Below are 19,392 nucleotides of genomic sequence, written 5' to 3' on the forward strand. Positions count from 1 at the left end.
AAAAAGACCAATATGCCACGGCACTGTATTCAGATTGTTTCATCTGCTACATTAAAGGACTTTAATTACAACATTTTGCAGTCTTCTTCCAATCTACTATGCATACAGATACAGTACCTTTATCCACCCCCTTTCTTACCTGAATAAACCATAAAATATTTATCTAAGTTTTACAAGCCTTGCTATGCATTTGACTTTAATGCTCCAATATGAAGTTTCTCCAGCAATCTTCTTAATTCCAACGTGGTGTGAATGAACAATATGTGTTTAAATATTTTCCAGATCCTTCAGGGAAGCAGCTTTCTTCTTCTGTGTAGTTATCAGGCTGAGCTGTCATTAAAAGCAAGCAGACAGTTTCTTACATAATTTTTTGTAAGAAAGACTGAAGTATCAGTAGAACTTCAATATGGAAGGTGTCACAAAGGAGAAGGAACAAGCATAGATAAGTGGGAATTTGGGGTGAACAGAATTTACAGAATTAGTCTACAGCTGACTACTGCTATTGTCTTATTTCAGATCGCAAAGAATTCAAAATGATGAAAGATTAGGCAGCAAAAGTACACTTTAAAGACATCTACGTAGAATACACACATTTTAAACCTGTGCAAACATTATCCTGTATTTTTTATGTTTCTTACTGAATTACTATTATTTAATAATAAGCTAAGATTCATAGTCATTGAACTAACCACAATAAAAATGTAATTTCTAGACTCCCTAATAGTCCAGCTCTAGCCTATACTGGATTTAATGTTACAAGTAAGCTGGTTAACGTAATGAGAATACACAATTAAGTCAAGGCAGAAAGCAGCCCTTAACCTACAGATTCCGAATACAGAGAATTACTGTTCTGAATCTGAGGAAGCACAAATGTCAACCTTCAGACTTCTGAGAGCTAGAAGAGAATAACCACCTCATTTCTTCAGATTCAGAAAAGCGGACGTTCTTGTAGCAGTACTACTGGAGAATGCTTTTTTCCCAGCCTTTAGTGGCAACAGCACTGGTATGTCTTTTTGAAAGGGGGGGACAGGGCAGGGGTGGCAGAGAGGAAGGGCCTTGGCACGGAAGTTCTTAAGTCGCTACAAAGCAGCCATGCCTGACAGCTGGCAGCAATAACCTCTGCCAAGCTTGAAGAGGGCAAGGCAGTTCTGAAGACTAGCAATAAGATCTGGACAACAACTGAGCAGCTAAACATCTTCTCAAATCTCTTTGTTACATTTCAGAGGGAGACTGGTGAGGAACAGTTAATTATCAGTATTTTCTGGAACAGCAAGACCTCCTCCTATATGGGCACTGAGACTGGGAATTTACTCCCTTGAAAGGTGATGTGACCATGATTTTTTACGGGAAGATAGCACCTCAGAAGTATCAGAGCTGAACAGATCCATGTAACAAACAGGAGGAAAAAAAAAAAACAAAACACCAAAAAAACCCCAACCCACTCTTTCAGAGCAAATCTTCACCAGCTGGGCAGACCTTGTCATTGACAGAGAGCATTTACAGCCAGGAAACACAGCTTATGTTATGATAGCTTGGCAGCTATGCCCATTTATTCACTGCTGTGGGGAAAAAGAATGCCCTTTGTCCTAATTGGACAATTTAGATCAACAAAACATTTCCTCTCTGCAAATCACATGAGATCACCCACATTAAAAAGCTATAATTTGCAAATACGTTTCCTGAATCGCTGTAAAAAATTAGGATGCAGAAAGACCACCTTTACTTAATAGGAGAGCAACTTGAGTAACAAATTTGTTTGGCAAATAAGTGAACCCAGTGTATAACCCCCCCATGGGATTTGCTTCAAGATGTACAGCTTGAATAGTATGGAAGAAAGAATGCTGGATGGAAAAAATCAAAAACAAACATCTACTGTCCAGCAGAGAAAATACAGAATTATAGGTAGCATGGGGTTTAGACAATTAAAGCCCGAAGTTTATCTCTGTGAAGAGATAAAAACCTTTGCTCCCGATATCCCTGATGTCTAGCAATACTGAATAGTACAGCTCAAAGCTGGAACTGAGTTGTTAGAGAACTGGAAGAAGGCAGCAGCAACAATTCTGCTCATTAAGTGATCACAATGGTGCACAAGGAGGTCTTAGACATAGAAATGGCTCTAACAGACACACCTTGTCTGAAGTTTTCAGAATCACTCAAACATCTACTAAGCATGTACACTATGGTAGTGAGATACATACACCATCCCTTCTTTCCCCTCTTCACACGGGTTGGAAAAACCCAAATATCTCCTATTCTCTCTGCACAATTTTCAGTATTTTTGACACAGCAGGTGGAGAGAGGTGATTCTGCCCCTCTACTCTGCTCTGGTGAGACCTCACCTGGAGTTCTGTGTCCACCTCTGGGGCCCCCAGAGGTGAAGTTCTTTACTGTGAGGGTGGTGAGACACTGGAACAGGTTGGCCAGAGAAGCTGTGGCTGCCCCATCCCTGGAGGTGTTCAAGGCCAGGCTGCATGGGGCTTTGAGCAACCTGGTCTAGTGGGAGGTGTCCCTGCCTGTGGCAGGGGGGTTGGAACTTGATGATCTTCAAGGTCCCTTCCAACCCAAAGTATTCTACGATTCTGTGATTACTAATATAATTGTAATAATGCCCATAAATGATCACTGCTGCCTCAGGAATGATACAAAGTGAGTATTTTTTTAATATTCAATGGCATTTTTTTAATGTGCTTAGATAACGTGTTTTTTGTTAGGTTTGTACCTTTTGAGCTGCTGTAGCTGCCCTCTGTTCTGCCTGACTCAGTCGCCTCTGAAGCCTATTGATGTATTCTCGATATTCCATCATTAATTTTTCATCCTGTATAAACGAAATATCTCATTACAAATTCAAAGTTCTTTTTACTGGATGCATATGTACTGTAGTGAAACAGTTTAAACCACGAGGAACTTAAGAAGTGGAACTGTTTACCACTTAGACTGAAGACATACTGCTGACAGAGATAGAGAACTTTGAGCTCAAATATGACATCATATATGACTTTTCCAATCAGAGTGATCTGCAGAGGAAGTTTTACTCATTTCACCATCTTGAAGTAAGATGCATAAAGGCTGACATTTTAATCCAGGTAATTTAATTTACAAATCTTACAATGTAAATGTTTCAGCTATACCCAAAGGGAAAAAGAATCCCCTAGATAATACAAATGAGACGATAATCTTGCTACAGCTCTCTTCTGTTCTCTTCATCAAAGGGTATGTATAAAGTCTTTCTTAACCATCCTTCACTTACAGAAATCTATTCTCGCATCAGCCCCATTTTTCTCCTCTAAATAATACAGCACTACAAAAAACAACACAGAAGGACTTATCCTAGACAGACTTGGATATTATCCCAGATTTATGAGGCTGACAGGATAGCTGTTTTCTAAAGTGGCCATTAATTATTGAACAATGTACATTCCAAAACAACCCTGCCTTTAGTCTTTAATGGATAATGCTTTTATCTATATGCATATGTGCACATACACAGTGTAAATTCTACTATACACATAGCATGCTGAGAATCTTATACCTCTGCATATGCTACATTACCCATAACACAATGCCTACTCCTTTCTGAGGTATGCATGCATATGCAGGCGTAAGTGACTTCAGAAACATTTCCTGAATTATTGCTAAATTGGTAACCTTGAAAGATGATCTCTCCTTTACCTTCTCCCGTAACTTGAGAGTAAAGTTAATTTGTCTCCTGCCATTTAAACATGTCAGTCAGCAGAAACAGAGGGGTTTTCCAGTTATGACTACTCCTGTCAAAAATCCTCATTTTTTTCTAAACCAGCAACATAACTCATCTCAACAGGTTTCTGTTAAAACCTAGTGTGTATGCATCAGGTTATAACTGAAAGCAGTTGTCATATCAGTCATTATCTTACCTCAGTTAGCTTTTCATTTGCCAATTCCAGCTGAGAAATGAGCTCCTGGCTACGAAGTTTCTGTTGGCTCAGCTCACTTCTGTTAATTGGAAGAAGAGATGCTGATTAACACACAGTAGTGCATCTGTTATCAGAAGATAGTTTCATAGGTACTTTCTTGCACTGTAGGGGCTTATGGTGTATTTTTAATTATAGCGTTGCTCTTAAAACATTGATTTCAAAAGTATTACACAGCTAGCACTGTAATACGTAACTATAATGGCAGAGGAATGAGATGTGTTTGTTCGAATCAACAGGACTTTGTCAAGAGCATTTGACATTTTACAGGTTTGTTTTTTTCTGTTTATTGAATCTTATTTTGCAGGCAGGTTATCAAATATGCTATAAATATATAAGATGCATTTGCACAGTGCATTCAGTTTTTAGATTAACATTCTAATTAGTGTCCCATAAGCAGACTGCAATGTGGACATTTTTGAAGGTACTCTGACCCTAAAACCAAATCATTCTATACTTGTGAGACAGACAGCAATGTAACACTTCAGGAGGAAAAGGAAAATGTCACCTTTTTCAAAGTGGTCTTTTTACTTTTACACTGAATTTGTATCATATCAAAGACAAAAAATATCTGCATTATGGTAGACATCTCTGAGTTTGTGCTCAAAGGAAACAGTTCTTGCCTTCTGTGTTCACAAGCCACTGAAGGAGAGGGATGACCAAAGATGGAAAAAACTCGGAACTTTGGTAATTTTAGCCAGAGAAAGGTGCAGAACTAAATGGGCTGCTCTAACCTTTGACCAGTCTCTACTCCACTAGCACCACCATCACAAAAACCGATGTGATCAAGATTTTTGCCACCGGTTTCACCTTCTACGTTGAGGTTCAAACATATTTGTGAAGCAGAATTTTCAAATCTATCCTGACTTTACCTTCCTTTCCCAAGCTGAAAATATGCTGAAATGCCTTCATGAATATGTAGCACATTGACAGTGCTCAGAAATCCAATACTTAACCTTTTGGTGCTCTGCCTATTACTGAAACTACATGCACTGTAACAGAAGTGAATACCTTTATTCTTTCTGGGGGGAATGGAGGTAAGGTAGGAGAGATGCGTTAACCTCACAGCTTCATCTTAAAAAGCCCCTGCTATTTTAATGATGGCATTTAGTTCTCAATAATAATTTACTCTTAAAAACTTTTAAACTTCGTATTTCATAAAAGTTTGGTTGAAAACTGCTATATGGCACTTTAAATACAAATTTGCAATCTATCTGTTAACAGAAGGCTGGTACTTCCTACTCCCTTGTTCTCAACCAGCTCCTTTAAAAATCAGTCCCAGGTAGACATCATAAAAATGGTTCAACATCTTTTAACTAGCTGCTATAAAAATGAGAGTACATAGAAAGATATTGAAACCATGTTAAACAGTCAAAATTATATGTAGTTTATACCTTTGTTACAACATGTGAACAATTTTATATAAGATAAGAATTAAAGATAAATTAAAATTGCAGGATCAAGATAGTATGTTAATAGTTAACACAATTACTGCAATTTGTCCTCTGTAATCAATATCAAGCATCAAGATGAAGTATTTTCAGCATAGGAGCCTGAATGAACAGCTGTTTTTTGCAAGTTCAGTTTTTATAAACTGTTTTATTAGCGAAACAGAAATTTTACACAATTCCTGTCGTCTCTTTTCATACATACCTTTTCAAAATAAACTCCCTAGAAAATTATTCAAACACTACTCCTTACAATGCATAGACCGCTTATGTTCAAGTTTAACTACGCTAGTAAAAAAGGCTTTGAAAGTAAGGAAATTCTTGAACTCTGACAAGCCATCTTTATTGTTACGTCATCTTAGAAGACTATCCAAATAGATTAATTTTCGAAATTAAAAATTCCTAGTCACTGAAAACAATCTGTCTTCTATGCTTGTACTGAGGTGTGGAATTAGCATTCTTAGCAGCACAGGCCACAAACAGTGTTTACATGCTCATATACAGCTGTATATCAAGAAATTATTTTTATAATTAGATCACACTGCACATGTATTTAAAGAAAACAGTTTAACCGTGTAAGCATAAGGAAACATGCTGGCTATTGAGCTAGACAGTTGATTCATTCTGATTGCTAAGCCTCCCCCAAACACACATTATGATATTTCAATATTAAAATTGAGCAGTAACCCCAACTGCTGAATAATCAGATCAGTCCCTACTCCATACTCTCTTTGTTAAGTGAGTAGGAAACAAAAGGTGAGCTTTTAGCATTTTGGCAGACGGGTGATAAATCCGCCAGCTGTAGCAAGTACGTTCTGCAAAGCTCTCATATGACAAATATCGCATGTGCCAGCTGTTTTTTCGGTTGAATTATACTATAATATGCTTCAGTTACTCTTAGTAATTATGAATTTTGTATACTGCCAGTACCTGCAGCTGTCTCTCATCCTGTTAATTTTTTTTCTTTAATGAACACCTTAAAATAAGCGGCTCTGGCTGCCAAATATTACAGAAGTGCAGCCAAGAATAATGTTTTAGAAATGGAGGAAATTTCTTCATCTCAAGATGCTGTGCAATTCACTCAGTGTTCTGTGCGGGAGGTAAGGAGAAGAAGGCGGCAGTCCTGGCCAACACTTCATACACAGGTACCAAAAAAGGTAATTCTTCACAGGCAGGTTCTTTTCAATTATAGAAAAGATAAAACTGAGAACTCCAAAATCCACACATGGCTACTGATGAGTCAGGAACTCTAACTATGACACAGAAATGTTTCAAAAGCAGAAACTGGAACAAAGACACCCAAAATAGCTGCAATCAGGTGACTTAGCTAAGTGAAGTACTTAAATTTAAAAACAATAGGGCAAGGATTCCCTTTTTGTAAGTATTGACAATTATAATTCAAGTGAATATTAAAAAAATGAAGCCATTCAGTATAGGTGTTCAAATATAAAAGGGTTTATGTTACAACAAATATTTTTGATCCCCCCCTCCCCCAATTTGTATCTTACTACTAGACAATAGTGGCAGATGGTTAAGAGTTTTAATTTATCAATTTGTTCATACTATGCATTAGTGTTGAATTTTATTACTTTTTTACTAGCTAAAGAGTTAAGATATTTAAAGCTCCTGAACTGCATTGTTACATGGAAGTAACTTCTAAAGTAGTTACCCTCTTTATCATTTAAGCCAAATTTTACAAATTGTCTCACGTACTGTTTGTTTCATAGATTCAGTTATATTTATAAAAAGAGAACAGACTTGCATATACCTATTACTACCCCTACTCAGGCTAAACTGTACCTTAACTGAGCAATCATCCCCATGTCTAACAGCCCAAAGTGATATTAATAGCAAAGTTGAGAGAACTGTTAATTTCCTGTGAAGTTTTCAAGTTACAAGATCTACCTTTCTCCCATCTGCAGTTTTCAAGATCTACTCTGCTGAAGGGCTTTCTGTGGATAACTCAGTCATTTCCTTGAATATGACATTTCGCTTGTCAGTGTGGATCTCGTTCTGATCCCTGGTCCAACCAGAATCGTGTATGAAGAGTATGGTAAGGTTTTATGTATAGCCTCTCATTATCTGTCAAATTCTTTCTCAGTTTACCCCAATTCTTTTCTTCATTCTCACAATTAGAACATAAAAATCTATGAAAAATACTGATACGCCAATTAGAAGGGATTAACCATCTACTACTACTTCTACTATGATGTCTTTTTTTATTTATTTGTTTAACCTATTTAACATAAGTACAGGTGAATCAAGGTGGACTTTACAGAATGAATGAATAATCTGCTCTTATTTTTTAAACTTGCCTCCAGTCTTTTTTTTTCTTTTAGTAAATGCCGGTAGATCCGATTACCCTGGTTTTGCTTAAATTCTGTTGTCAGAACTTTCTCTCTCACCTCTTCTCAATCTGTCCTGTATTCTGTTGTTACTGAAGTTTGTTTCCTTCTGATTTACAAATCTCCTAAATATTCCTTTGGTATTGCTGATTGCACTTTCTATCTCAGCTGTCATTCATTCTTCTCACCTTAAGTCTGAAGGACTACATAGCTTTATACACAATGCTGTAAGGTAGTAAAAACAGTCCTCTCCAGTCTCTTCCCCCCAAATATGGCCATAGGAACTGTTTTTCTAGGTTATAGTACCCCAGTGAAAGCAAGAGCCTTTAAAAATACATGTATGCAGTCCTCATTTCTTTCAAAAGTAAATTCTTTCAAAGGAAGACAAAAAACGTAAAAGAAGCTGGAAACACTTGATACTATTATTTTACCACAGCTGTCAAAGGCAGATCAGCTAAGACCCTTGCAGTTTTGGGACATTCAAACTGGCAGTGATTTTAGACCTTACAACTTTACAGTTGGAAGCTCTACACCCTATGGATCAGCAACAACAACATGAATTGCTTCTGTTTCTTATAAAATTCCACACAAATCTGTGGAGAAGTGACGCTGAAGATCAAAATAACCTTTTAAACACTAAACCCAATTCTGATTTGGTTATTTAGATTACTTAAATGATGTTCCAGATATAGGGGGAGAAAAAAATCAAATAGAAGCTCAAGTAAGTGTCAGTTAATTATTCACCAAGACTTAAAAGCTCTTTTTGTGTTATGAAAATAATTACCTTTAGAAATAAGTTTGCTAGTTTTATAGAATTTCCATGCTTCTCTCCTTACTATTTTCCATTTAAATCCCTAAAGAACGTGCAAGATGACTTTTTGCCTCTCAGAAGGTCACTTCATTCTACTGATTATTCCAGGTCAGAACTGAATTGGTGGTTCAATCTCAGACCCTAGCCAAGATGCCACTGTCAGAACGCAAGCCCGCTGAAACACAGCCAGTAACCAAACCAATTCAACTGAAATGAAGTATTAAGGCGCATTTCCGTCTCAAAAGCCACATCTGTTCTTTGGTCTTTACGTGGATGGACCCAGCTGGCAAGTAAGCCCCCACCCGGTCCCTACGCTCCATCACTCCTTCCCCCAGAATGAAGGGGGAGAGAACCCAAAGGGTGCAGTTGTGAAAAAAACCTCATGGGTCAAGAGAAGGACAGTTTAATAAGTGAAGGAGAAAAAAAAAAAAAAAAAAAAAAAGATACAAAAGCAACGACTCATCACCAGCAGACCAAAGCCTAGCCGGTATCCAAACAGCAGCTACTCTGGAAGAACTTCTACCCAGTTTTATTGGTGAACGTGATATTATATGGACATTAAGGGAGATCCCTCCGGTCAGCTGGGGTCAAGCTGGCTGTTTCCACTCCCAGCTTCTTGCTCACTGCCAGCCCCCTCACTGGGGCAGCAGAGGGAGAACCAGAGAAGCTTTGATGCCATATTAGCACTGGTCAGCAACAACTAAAACACTGCTGTGTTATCAACACTATTTTGGTCATAAATTTAAAACACAGCACCGTATAGGCTGCTATGAAGAAAGTTAATTCCATCCCAGCCAAACCCAGAGCAGGTCTTTAAAAAGCATTACATTCACCTTAACTTAAAATACAAAATTCTCCCAAACTTAATCTGAAGGTGATCATTTTTGTATGTATTTATAAATATGAATTAATTTTTTACATACATACGCATTCTTAGAGAAACAAACAACCTAAATTCAATAGAAAAGTCGTGGGACAACTCATCTTTAAATAAATGAGTGCTACACCACTTTTTTACAGCCTTTAACAGTAATCATTCATCTGCATAACTATTTTATAATTGTAAATATTTGCTGTCTAAGTTCACTTCAGTAAATGTCATTAGAACTCAAAGTAGATCTAAAATGGATGCAATCAAAAGTCAGAACAGCTTCATTTCATAGTCTGCCAGACTAGACGTTTTGCAGGAATAAAGAGAATAAACACTAGTCATGAGTTGTTAGTCATGCTGCCAAGAGCAATGTTTTTATTCGGAACAATGACCTATGTTGCAAGAAGCACTGACCTTCTTAGTTACCTTCCCGATTGACTTTTGGCACAAGTATATTGAAGCAAAACTGGTTCCTTGCCCTCTTGCAAGGTGAGGGTGAAGTCTACTACCAGTAAATCCTTCTAAAACTGTACAGCATCTTAAGATGCTTAGAGGGAAAACTCTTCTCGTAAATGAAGACTATAATGTATTTTTATGAAGAAAATGGTGGAATTTAGTCTACAAGTATTCAATGCATTGCCTACTGTTTCAGCGTTGTTTCTTAATTCCAAGTTCAATTTTAGAGCCAACGATTACATGTTTAACTTGAACTGAGACCCAAATGTCCAAGAGAGCACAGAACAATGTTCAGTGAAGCCAGAAAGTATATTTATCAACATTTTTACTTGATCTACTAATTCTTGTATTTTTTAAAAAAATCCCTCTGCTCTACTGTTCCAAGTTGCAAAATTTACTTTTCCTTCTTATTTTTTTTAAAATTAAAAATCACCTAATGTTTGCTGATGTTGCTTCAATTCTTAAAAGTATTTGTTTAATGCTTCCTTTATGCATATGTATTACGCCTCACAAACAAAACACTGCAGACTTAAAAGATGACAAATGAGCAGCACAGAATATGGAAAAGTTAGCAGCTGCTGCTGGGAAGTTAGTAAAGAAGCCAAAATGTTTCAGACACCTTCACATGGAAAATGAAAGTAATGAGGAGAGAACCGAAAACCAGCAACAGATCATGAATTTAAGGCAAAGGAATGGGAAACACCTACACTAACAAATGGGACACTGCCTCAATGCTTACGAGAGCTGCACTAACAGCAAACTTCTGGTGAAATGCAATATAAAATGCTTTTATGTAAAATACCTCCCTACTATACATGGATATGACTTTGTTAGGAAGCGTGTAACTTCCTCAAAAACATTCACTTATAAAGCACATTACTATGCTGTAAGAGTAATAATTTTTATTAAGAACTGAAATTCTGCTATATGTCACCAACACAACCTCCGTATTTGCTCATATATTTGCATGAATCTGATCCATCAAACAGTAACTTCATGAAGTGCCAAGGAATGTCTCATGCTATCCTCAAAATATACTAAATAACCATGATATGCTGCTAAACTTGGCAAGCTCTCTGTTTAAATCCAAAAAGTGTATGTTACAATCTTCATGTAAGTTCATAGTCTTGCTGCCCAGTCAACACGGAGTTTCTAAGGAAGATATTAAGTTTTCCTAACAAGCTCACAGCTTAACTAACCCTCTCAAAACTGCATAGACTTAAAAATGTACGTATATAGGAAAGCTGGGTAAACATCAGCCTTTCACTCGGACCCTGCTATAAGGCTTGGTGATACGATTTCCTGTGTTAGCCTCAAAAGGACTTTCGAACAGAGCCTTTAATTCAATAGACCCTGCTTACACACTATCAGTCTATTATTTACTGGTCTTGCTGATATTTCCATGATAAATGCATTTGCTGCAAAATTATTTTGCTTTTTAAATAATCAGCAATTTTATTCTAGTTCACAACAAAGTAAGAATTGATTTGCCATTCTGTACTCGCGCTCAAAATACTTATTCAAAATATTACTGTGGTAAGATTAAAATAAATATGATAATTATTCATTTATAATATAAGGAAGGACTCTGCATTGAGTAACTACTACTGTATAACTCCGGAGCTAATTCTCATACCAACTGCATTCTGCATAGCTGGGTATCTGGTAACGCCTAGAACGTGAAAAATAAGCTGGCTTTAAATTTTCTAGATAATACAGGTTCTGTTATAGCTACTTGTCACTGTAATATCAGAGCATCACTGCACAGATTTAATTATGAAATTCCTTATGTCAGTTTAAATTACAACCTTCTAGCAGAGAACAAACTTGTTTCTATTGCCAGCTTCCTTGTTAGGTAGAGCAAACGTCTGATAAAAACTTCTGCTTCCAGCTTATACAGGATGCAAAAGCATCACCTATGGAATCATCTTAAAAAGTAACTGTCTTTGCTTTTAGACTTGCACCAAAATATCTACAGAAGTCACAGAGAATGATGTGGACTTAGTGTAGACTTACAATTTTTAATGAGATGAAGAATTTTTCTATTCTGCTCATCAGACAGTATTCTCTGATACAGGATGTTAAATTGTTGCAGGAGTTTTCCAGATGATGCCACATAGGCAGCTTCTTACATAAACAGGGACATTTTCAAAATTTACTACCTAGTTTCCATGCAGATGCACAAAGCAGACTTCCTCTTATGTCTGTTATGTTTTCTGTGTCAGCATTTTGCTGTAGATAAATAAGGTCTAAAGCTTTTGGTCCACTATAACAACATTGTAACACTTAACATTAAAGCTTTAAGGAGGAAAGCAGCCGACAACTTTAATCATTTTGGAAGTCTGCGATTTTTCCCTTTTAATTGGAAGTTGCTGAACTACATTCAGGATCTAGTTAGAAATCTAGATGCTCAACTGTGAGAGATTTTGTAGTTTCATTTACAGAAAATAAACTACAAGTTTAACAGCTTATATTTACCTTAACATGAAAAACTACAAATTATTTTTCTCTAGTTACTGCATTTGCAAACGATGTTGAAAAAGCATCAGTAAGACCCAGCTAATTACCTACAGTGAAGCTATACCACTAACACTGTCAGTGAATAAGCACAGCTCCCAGTGTCTTGCAGCCGTGCTCAACACTGTGATGACTTCTGAAACAGACTTTTTGCCCTTTTTAAAAAAACGATTTTTAGTAATCTTTGCAAAATACAGTATGTTTAAGGCAAAATAAAGCCAGACTACATCTGGACAGAGAAGGTAAAAACCTGAAACTGTTTACTTCAGAGAGGTAAAACTGACCAGACTGATTATGTAGGACTTGTTTTTCTAGAAAAAATAGGCAGAAATTGGATTTAGTAAGATTTTGAACGGTCTGAAAAATTTAAACTGAACTAGTTATCATAGGTAACAACCTACTACTACTACAACGTGTTCTCAACGCTCAGAAAAGGAGCACTTGAAAAAAAGAAAAGCAGATCAGTGAAGCTGCTAGTAAAACAGAAAAGTCATCAATAAACGTGTCATCTATCATTCCTGTTACTTCAAGCAGGATGGAACTCAGCATTCCTCTATTTGGGGAGACAATAGGTACAAGTAGTCATGACAGACACTGTGTCACTTTAAAGAGGAATGAAAGTCCTTTCAAAAGGGAAGCACTACTCCATATAAGACTGCTGTTTGCAAAGGTCACTGGAGGTCAAATTCACATACTTCTCTAAAAAGGATGGAAAATCAAGTCAGAGTAGTGGCAGGGTAGATTTGTTGTAGGCAACACTTTCAGGAAGTTATTTTTCCTTGCTTGTGTTTAGAAACTTGGGTTCTAATTCTACTCACATCATTGGCATTCTGACAACTAAGAAATGTCAAGCTACGAGTAAAAAATTGTGACTTCAAAAATCGCATAGGATACTGGAAGTATTATGGCTTGAGCTGAGAATACGTAAGCTGTTATAATAATGAAACATGGAAAATCCAATGATTACTCCAAAGGAAATAAATGCTAGAATTCATACGTTTCCAATTTTAATAGGGCAAGAGCTTTGCCTCCTTGCTAACATGATAGTAAGCAACTTCTAAAATCAATCTGAGCAAAGAATAAGTGCATCCTGTACTTTACATGACTAAAATTAAAGGGTCATTTCAAATTACTCAAGTTAACACAGCTGCATACCCTGAATTCTTCTGCTAAAAAACCACTGAATGCACTTCCCAAAAGACAATGACATATGCAATGCTATATTCTTTTCTAAACATTTTAATTTGAAAGAAATGAGACTTATGAAGTCTCTAGAAGTTATTGTATACCTGTCTGTCAATCTCCTCCAATTTTAAACCAATTTTGAAGAGGAAGAGATCGCAAATATCAGGCTAATTTAATCTCTAATTTATAGTCTACTTGATCTGACAGAGTTTCCTGAGCTTAAAATCAACTAAAGCATGAGGCAAACATATCTCTTTGCCTCTGTTGAGAGAAAGTCCATTTAAAACTTGGCCTCCTCCAAGCACTTCTAGCAGGCTAACCAGAGTGTGTGTCAGCTCACAACTAGCCACAGTTTAGCAGTTACTTGCCAGCTAAACACAAGACACATGAGGAAGCTGAGGTGGAGGAAGGCAATACCAGTAAAGGAAAGACAAAAAAATCCACTGTGCACAATTAATTTACATTTTAACACTGTGCAATGTGTCCACACACTGAAAAGGAGAACCGAGATGAATGCAGATGCCATTATCTGCTTACTTCACAAACTGATCAGTGTGGATTCTTAACATTTTTTAATGGACATTAACATCCAAGTAGAAGCAAACAGTATCTATAGCAGTATGAATTTAAAAAAAGATAACTTTGTAGTATTTATTTCAGACATAACTTGCAAATGGCTCATTTCTTAGTGGGCAAATTTCTCACTGGGACACTTCCTTCTCTGCTCACTCATTTCCAGTAATGCCGCCATCTTCTCTAAACCAGTTGATGTCTGTCTGTCTATAGGCTCACAGGCACCAGAGGTGCTTGTATTCCCCAGCATCTAGGAATGATATATCATCTGTATCTGTGCCTGTTGCATGAGATGCCCTTGTTATCATGCCCTTTCAAAACTGAAAATATTCTTATATTCTGTGCTGGGATACAAGTATCAGCTAGTTACCTGCCAACCTGTATGAATTAAGAGAAAAGTAAACTTTATATCTTATTTTTGCTTAGGGCAATCACAAGAATCGTTTGTATCCTTATTTATGACAGCAACTGCTCAGAAGAAAACGTTACATGTGCATCCCAATAGGTTTTTTCCAGCTTATTTTAGAAGTCTGGAGACTCCCTCCACAACTGATTTTATAGTGACTGTTCTGAATAGCTATAAATATAGAGGTTTTCATAAGCCAAAGCTAAAATTCTCTAAATTGAGCATGCTGTACCTTGAAAGAGAAAATCAGAAATAATATATTCCATTTACTTTTTGTCATTACAAAATTCACACCCATCAACAAGATGCGAAATTACTTCAGTGCCTAGCTGCTAACTTCACAAAGAGCACTAAAAGTTCTCTTTAAAAAACACTCTTTCTTGTTTTGCTGGAAGCACGTCGTCTAGTCCAGATGGTTTGCTCTTCACGGTTTTCACCACAGGTCTGCTGCCATACACCAAACAGTAACTAAACCTGTAACAGCTTCCAGAAGAGGAACAAAATGGCACTTACTTTAGCTTACTGATCCTGGCTTCTGTAGTTTCAGTAAGATTTTTTGTTTCTTCTTTCCACCGATTTGTTGCTTTTTGCTGAGCTACTAACAGACGTCTAAGTTCAGCAGTAGACTTCTGACTGGTGTCTTCCATTTCCTTAAGTCGAGCTTCATATCCATGTTCTTTCACAGCATGTTCATGCTCCATTGTGCTTATCTAGAAAAAAATACAAATTGGGTACAATCAGGTCTCTCATTTTTTCCTTTTTTTTTTTTTTTTTTTTTACCACAACACTTGAGGTAAATTTATAAATATTTGTTGAAAGCATGTTACATACAATATTTACACTTGTAATTATATGCCCAAATAGATACATGTTCCCAAAGCCAATTTAAGCAAATAGTACAACTGACGATAAAGGATAATGAGCTGTGTATGCTTATTTTTGTAAATAATCTTTATCCTTATCCATTGTGTTTTCTCCACAGAAACACGTTCGTTCTTTTTCATCTAGCTAAAATGTGTTAGGAGTTTCTTAACTGCATCTAAAATCCTTTGTACATTAGAGGAAAATGAAAGCAAGCAATAAATCTTATCTGTGACTATGATGGAAGCCTGTCTGATTAAAAATGAGATGGACAAAGATCTGGTATATGCTTTATAACTGCTACCTATCTGTTACCAGGCTCTGATCCTTTGTTTTTAAACTATGTTTGACCGAAGGGTTCTGGAGCTGGAACGAGATTTCCTGTTTGACTGCTTCCTTTATCTTGTGGTGCAAAGTGGCACCTGGGTTTGAGATGGCCCCCTTTCCTAATTTGTACAACTGCTTTCTGAAGTCATCTTCATTGCTGCAGATTCTTAGATCCCTTTTCAATATCTTTACATCCCTGGAGTTAAGAGCAGAGGGGAAAGTACCAGCTGTATATGTTTAGAAAGTACATCAAGGATCAAAGCCATTACTCCCTCTAAAAGGCAAAGGTACCATGAATCTCCTGAGGTCGCTATTAATTTGTTATCCCACCTGCAGTCTGTTCAGCTGCATTTAATGGAACATGTTCAAAAAGAACATCCATCTTTCAGCTGATTATCTTGTTTGCAGCTATTCATACAGAAAAATTATTTCTGTCCAGAAAATACAGTATTAAACCACAGTATTAAACTATTTATTAGTTACACAGTGCTCTGACAACATGGTGGACATACATGCAGAGGAACACTCAGGACTGAAAGTCATATGGAGATTCCTAACACATTACAGACAGGAGATAAATTCAGAGCTGGAATGGGAATACGTGAAATCACTTGAAGGAAACTATGTTACTATTTAATCTATACATTTATAAAACCCAAAGAATATCTGGGATCTTATAAAGCAGAATTTAATAGATATTAAAATACAATTTTGTTAGCAGACCTTGAGTTACCCAGTAGATTCTGAGGACACACAATGCTACAACAAAATTACTTTTAAGTAGACACCAGGAAGCATCATTGAAATTTTCACCGTTAAACTTTCAATGATTTTCTCTTAGAACTTCTGCCTTATTAAGCAAATATCAATCTTACATTAAAATAAAAATAACGTATAAACATACCTTTATTTTAGCTTTTTGTTGAGCTTCTGTGGCCAGTTTTCTCAAGCCCTCCATTTCTTTTTGCAATTGTTCGTTCTCTTGCTGAAGTTTTAGCCTTTGCTCACTGACAAAGGCACTCTTTTCTCTTTCTGAATCCAGAATGCTTTGCAATTTAGAGATAGCTTCTTGGCAACGAGATTTCTCTTCCTCAGAGCTGAAAGCAGAAAAGTCTTGTTGGAACAAGACTTGAACAACTACTGTAACTAGAGGGAAAAAATACGTACTGGGACAGATCTTTAGTCTGACCCAGTACAGCTATTCCCCTGTTTCTTCCTGAAAGTTTGTATCAGCTCAGCATGTTTCATGAGCTTGACAGCTAGAACTATGCACAAGTCAGCAAAGAATATTATCAAGATGACGGAATTCATAAAACCAATCTAATATTGCAGCAATCTCAGTAAAATGACAACGTGAATTTTTATAACATTTCCAGATTCTCAACTGAGGATTGCTCTGGTGAAGTGACAGGATTTACGATCATGAGAATATAGAAATGACTGAAGCTTCTAGAGAATCCTAGAAAATTATTTCAACTTTTCATGTTGAAAATGACAACCTGGCTCTTAAAATGTGTACCAGACTATTTTTTACCATTGTATTATTGGAACTGCAATAATGTCTATTAGCTCTGAACACAAACCTGGAATTCAGTATGCTATGTAAACACTGTTCTGCAGGTACTACGAGATACCACACTGTAGATGAATTTATAAATAATAAATTCAGCCTGAATATTTCATTAAGTAACTTTTCCTACAAACAGTATTTAAAAATGCAGTTAGATTCCAAATAATATGTTCCTATTTTCAATCTTCTGTCAAATAACTGCTTGCAACAACTGTTTTTCTTGTAAAGAAAATCTTTCATTCTATAGCACGTTATCCCCTTTAGTTCTTTTATAGTGATTCACAATTGCCCTTGCTTCAGAATTATGCCATCTCAATACTATGCCTGCTACTGGTTAAGGAGATGTGACAAAAACCTAACACATAATCAACAATTTAATTAGTCAGAAGTCATTTCCATTGTTTTCCATTCTAATTCCTGTAACATCCACTACTTACTTCATTTCCAGTTGTTTCAGTTTATTTTGTGTTGTCTGCAGACTTAGCTGAAGGTCACCTTTGGTAGTTTCTGCAAGTAAGTATTTCTGATGCAGCTGCTCTAGCTTTCTGTTGTCAGATTCATGTCCTCTGTCTTCCTTGTACATCTGAAGAATGAACTTACATATAAGATGATCCTTACCTCACACTGGTGATTGGCAGCATAGTTCTGACAAGGAGGATACACCTCATTGTGTCCTATTTTCCAGTGATTTAAAACAAAAGCGAATTTCTATCATTGTTGCTGCTACTTGCAAAAGAAGTTTTCAAAGATCTGGCATTCAATTAATTTTCTATCTGTTCAGCTTAACTGTAAGCGGAACATGTACAAACGTTCTTTTGGGTTATGTCAAACATCTCTCCTTTTACTTTCTACACTTTTCAAAGAACCCTCTTTGTCAGTTTAGTGTTACAGCTTTAAAATGCCTTCTGGATTAAAAAACCCAAAACACATTAAAATACTTACATGAAAAGCTACAATTAAAAAAATCCACACAAATAATAAAATAAGAAAATTAAAGGAACAAAAAACCCATGAGAAATGGGAAAAATCAATATATCTTTTCCTCTGAAAAGAGATCTTAAACATCATGTAAAAATGCATGCAATTGCCTTACCTTTTCAAGTTCTTCTTCCACTGCTCTCTTTTCTCTAATGGCTCGTTCAATTTGACCCTGTTTTTCTCCACATTCCTGTTTTAAAATAATTTTTAAATAAATGTAATAAAAAATTACTCAAAATAAAAACTCAAGTGCCAAAGCCAAAAACCAGCTATTGTAAATGTAGTTTTTGCTGCTGATATATTTATCTGCTCTATAGGATCAGTCTCATTCACTATACAGATCGAGACACGTAAAATGAAACCTTTTTTAAATAAATTTAATCCATAAGTAGATGCACATGCACCAACCTCTTTTGGTCTCCTACATAATTTGTTGTAAGTTCCTGGTTCATTCAAGAATATGATGATTGTGACGCACAGACTTTCCCTTAGCATACTTTATCAACTTTCATATACTGTATTTCTACACACCCAACTATAGATATGCAATACTCAGCTTTCCATCCTTTATTTATCCCTGAAGGAAACAGGAATACTTCAGAAATGCCATCACATGGGAAATACTTTCTAGAGCATGGAATCTGACTGTCAAGATGCTTGTGAACTATGATAAGAATATGCGTAACTCAAGAAATAAACTTACACAAAGAAATGGGTAGATTTGCAGAACTGTATTATTTCATGCAGAACCAGGCAAGTTTGCAGTAAGATATGATTGTATACACATAAGGCAAATCTGTACATTAAAAATGCATTTTCAAAGCAAATACCCTTTACACCTAAATATGAATTTCTGCAGTGACTGATAGGACACTGCACACTGTCACATTTGCCAACTAGCATGAAAGACACTGTATGTTGCATTAATGTCTGGAGACACGCAGGACGTAAAGTGCTATGCATGAATAAAGCGTAGTCCTAGACAATTGCCCATTAATCGTATTTTAGTTGACTTACTTTTACCTGAATTTAGTATTTTACTTGATCAACAACAACGAAAAGTCTCAAATGTTTTGTTATCAAAAATACTTTCATCA

General features: G+C 36.3%; 1 protein-coding gene and 1 long non-coding RNA gene across 2 annotated transcripts in view; one reads left to right on the forward strand and one right to left on the reverse strand.

Annotated features, from left to right (window-relative positions):
• Positions 1-197: 197 nt before the first annotated feature.
• SCLT1 (sodium channel and clathrin linker 1) overlaps positions 198-19,392 on the reverse strand; it is a 41,840-nt gene continuing 22,645 nt past the window's right edge. Inside the window, exons 14-20 of the mRNA XM_082482155.1 lie at positions 18,411-18,485; positions 17,755-17,900; positions 16,652-16,844; positions 15,073-15,269; positions 3,891-3,969; positions 2,720-2,815; positions 198-330 (exon numbers count right to left, since the gene is read on the reverse strand). Of these exons, the coding sequence (XP_082338281.1) occupies positions 268-330; positions 2,720-2,815; positions 3,891-3,969; positions 15,073-15,269; positions 16,652-16,844; positions 17,755-17,900; positions 18,411-18,485 (849 nt within the window). The 3' untranslated portion in view covers positions 198-267. The remainder of the gene's footprint in view (positions 331-2,719; positions 2,816-3,890; positions 3,970-15,072; positions 15,270-16,651; positions 16,845-17,754; positions 17,901-18,410; positions 18,486-19,392) is intronic.
• On the forward strand, positions 6,512-9,451 carry LOC309671002. Its single transcript, XR_014269084.1, has 3 exons — positions 6,512-6,552; positions 7,318-7,448; positions 8,660-9,451. It is a non-coding gene; the product is annotated as an uncharacterized lncRNA (long non-coding RNA).

Source organism: Vanellus vanellus (assembly GCF_965231255.1).
Source record: "Vanellus vanellus genome assembly, chromosome: 4".
NCBI classification, from domain to species: Eukaryota; Metazoa; Chordata; class Aves; order Charadriiformes; family Charadriidae; genus Vanellus; species Vanellus vanellus.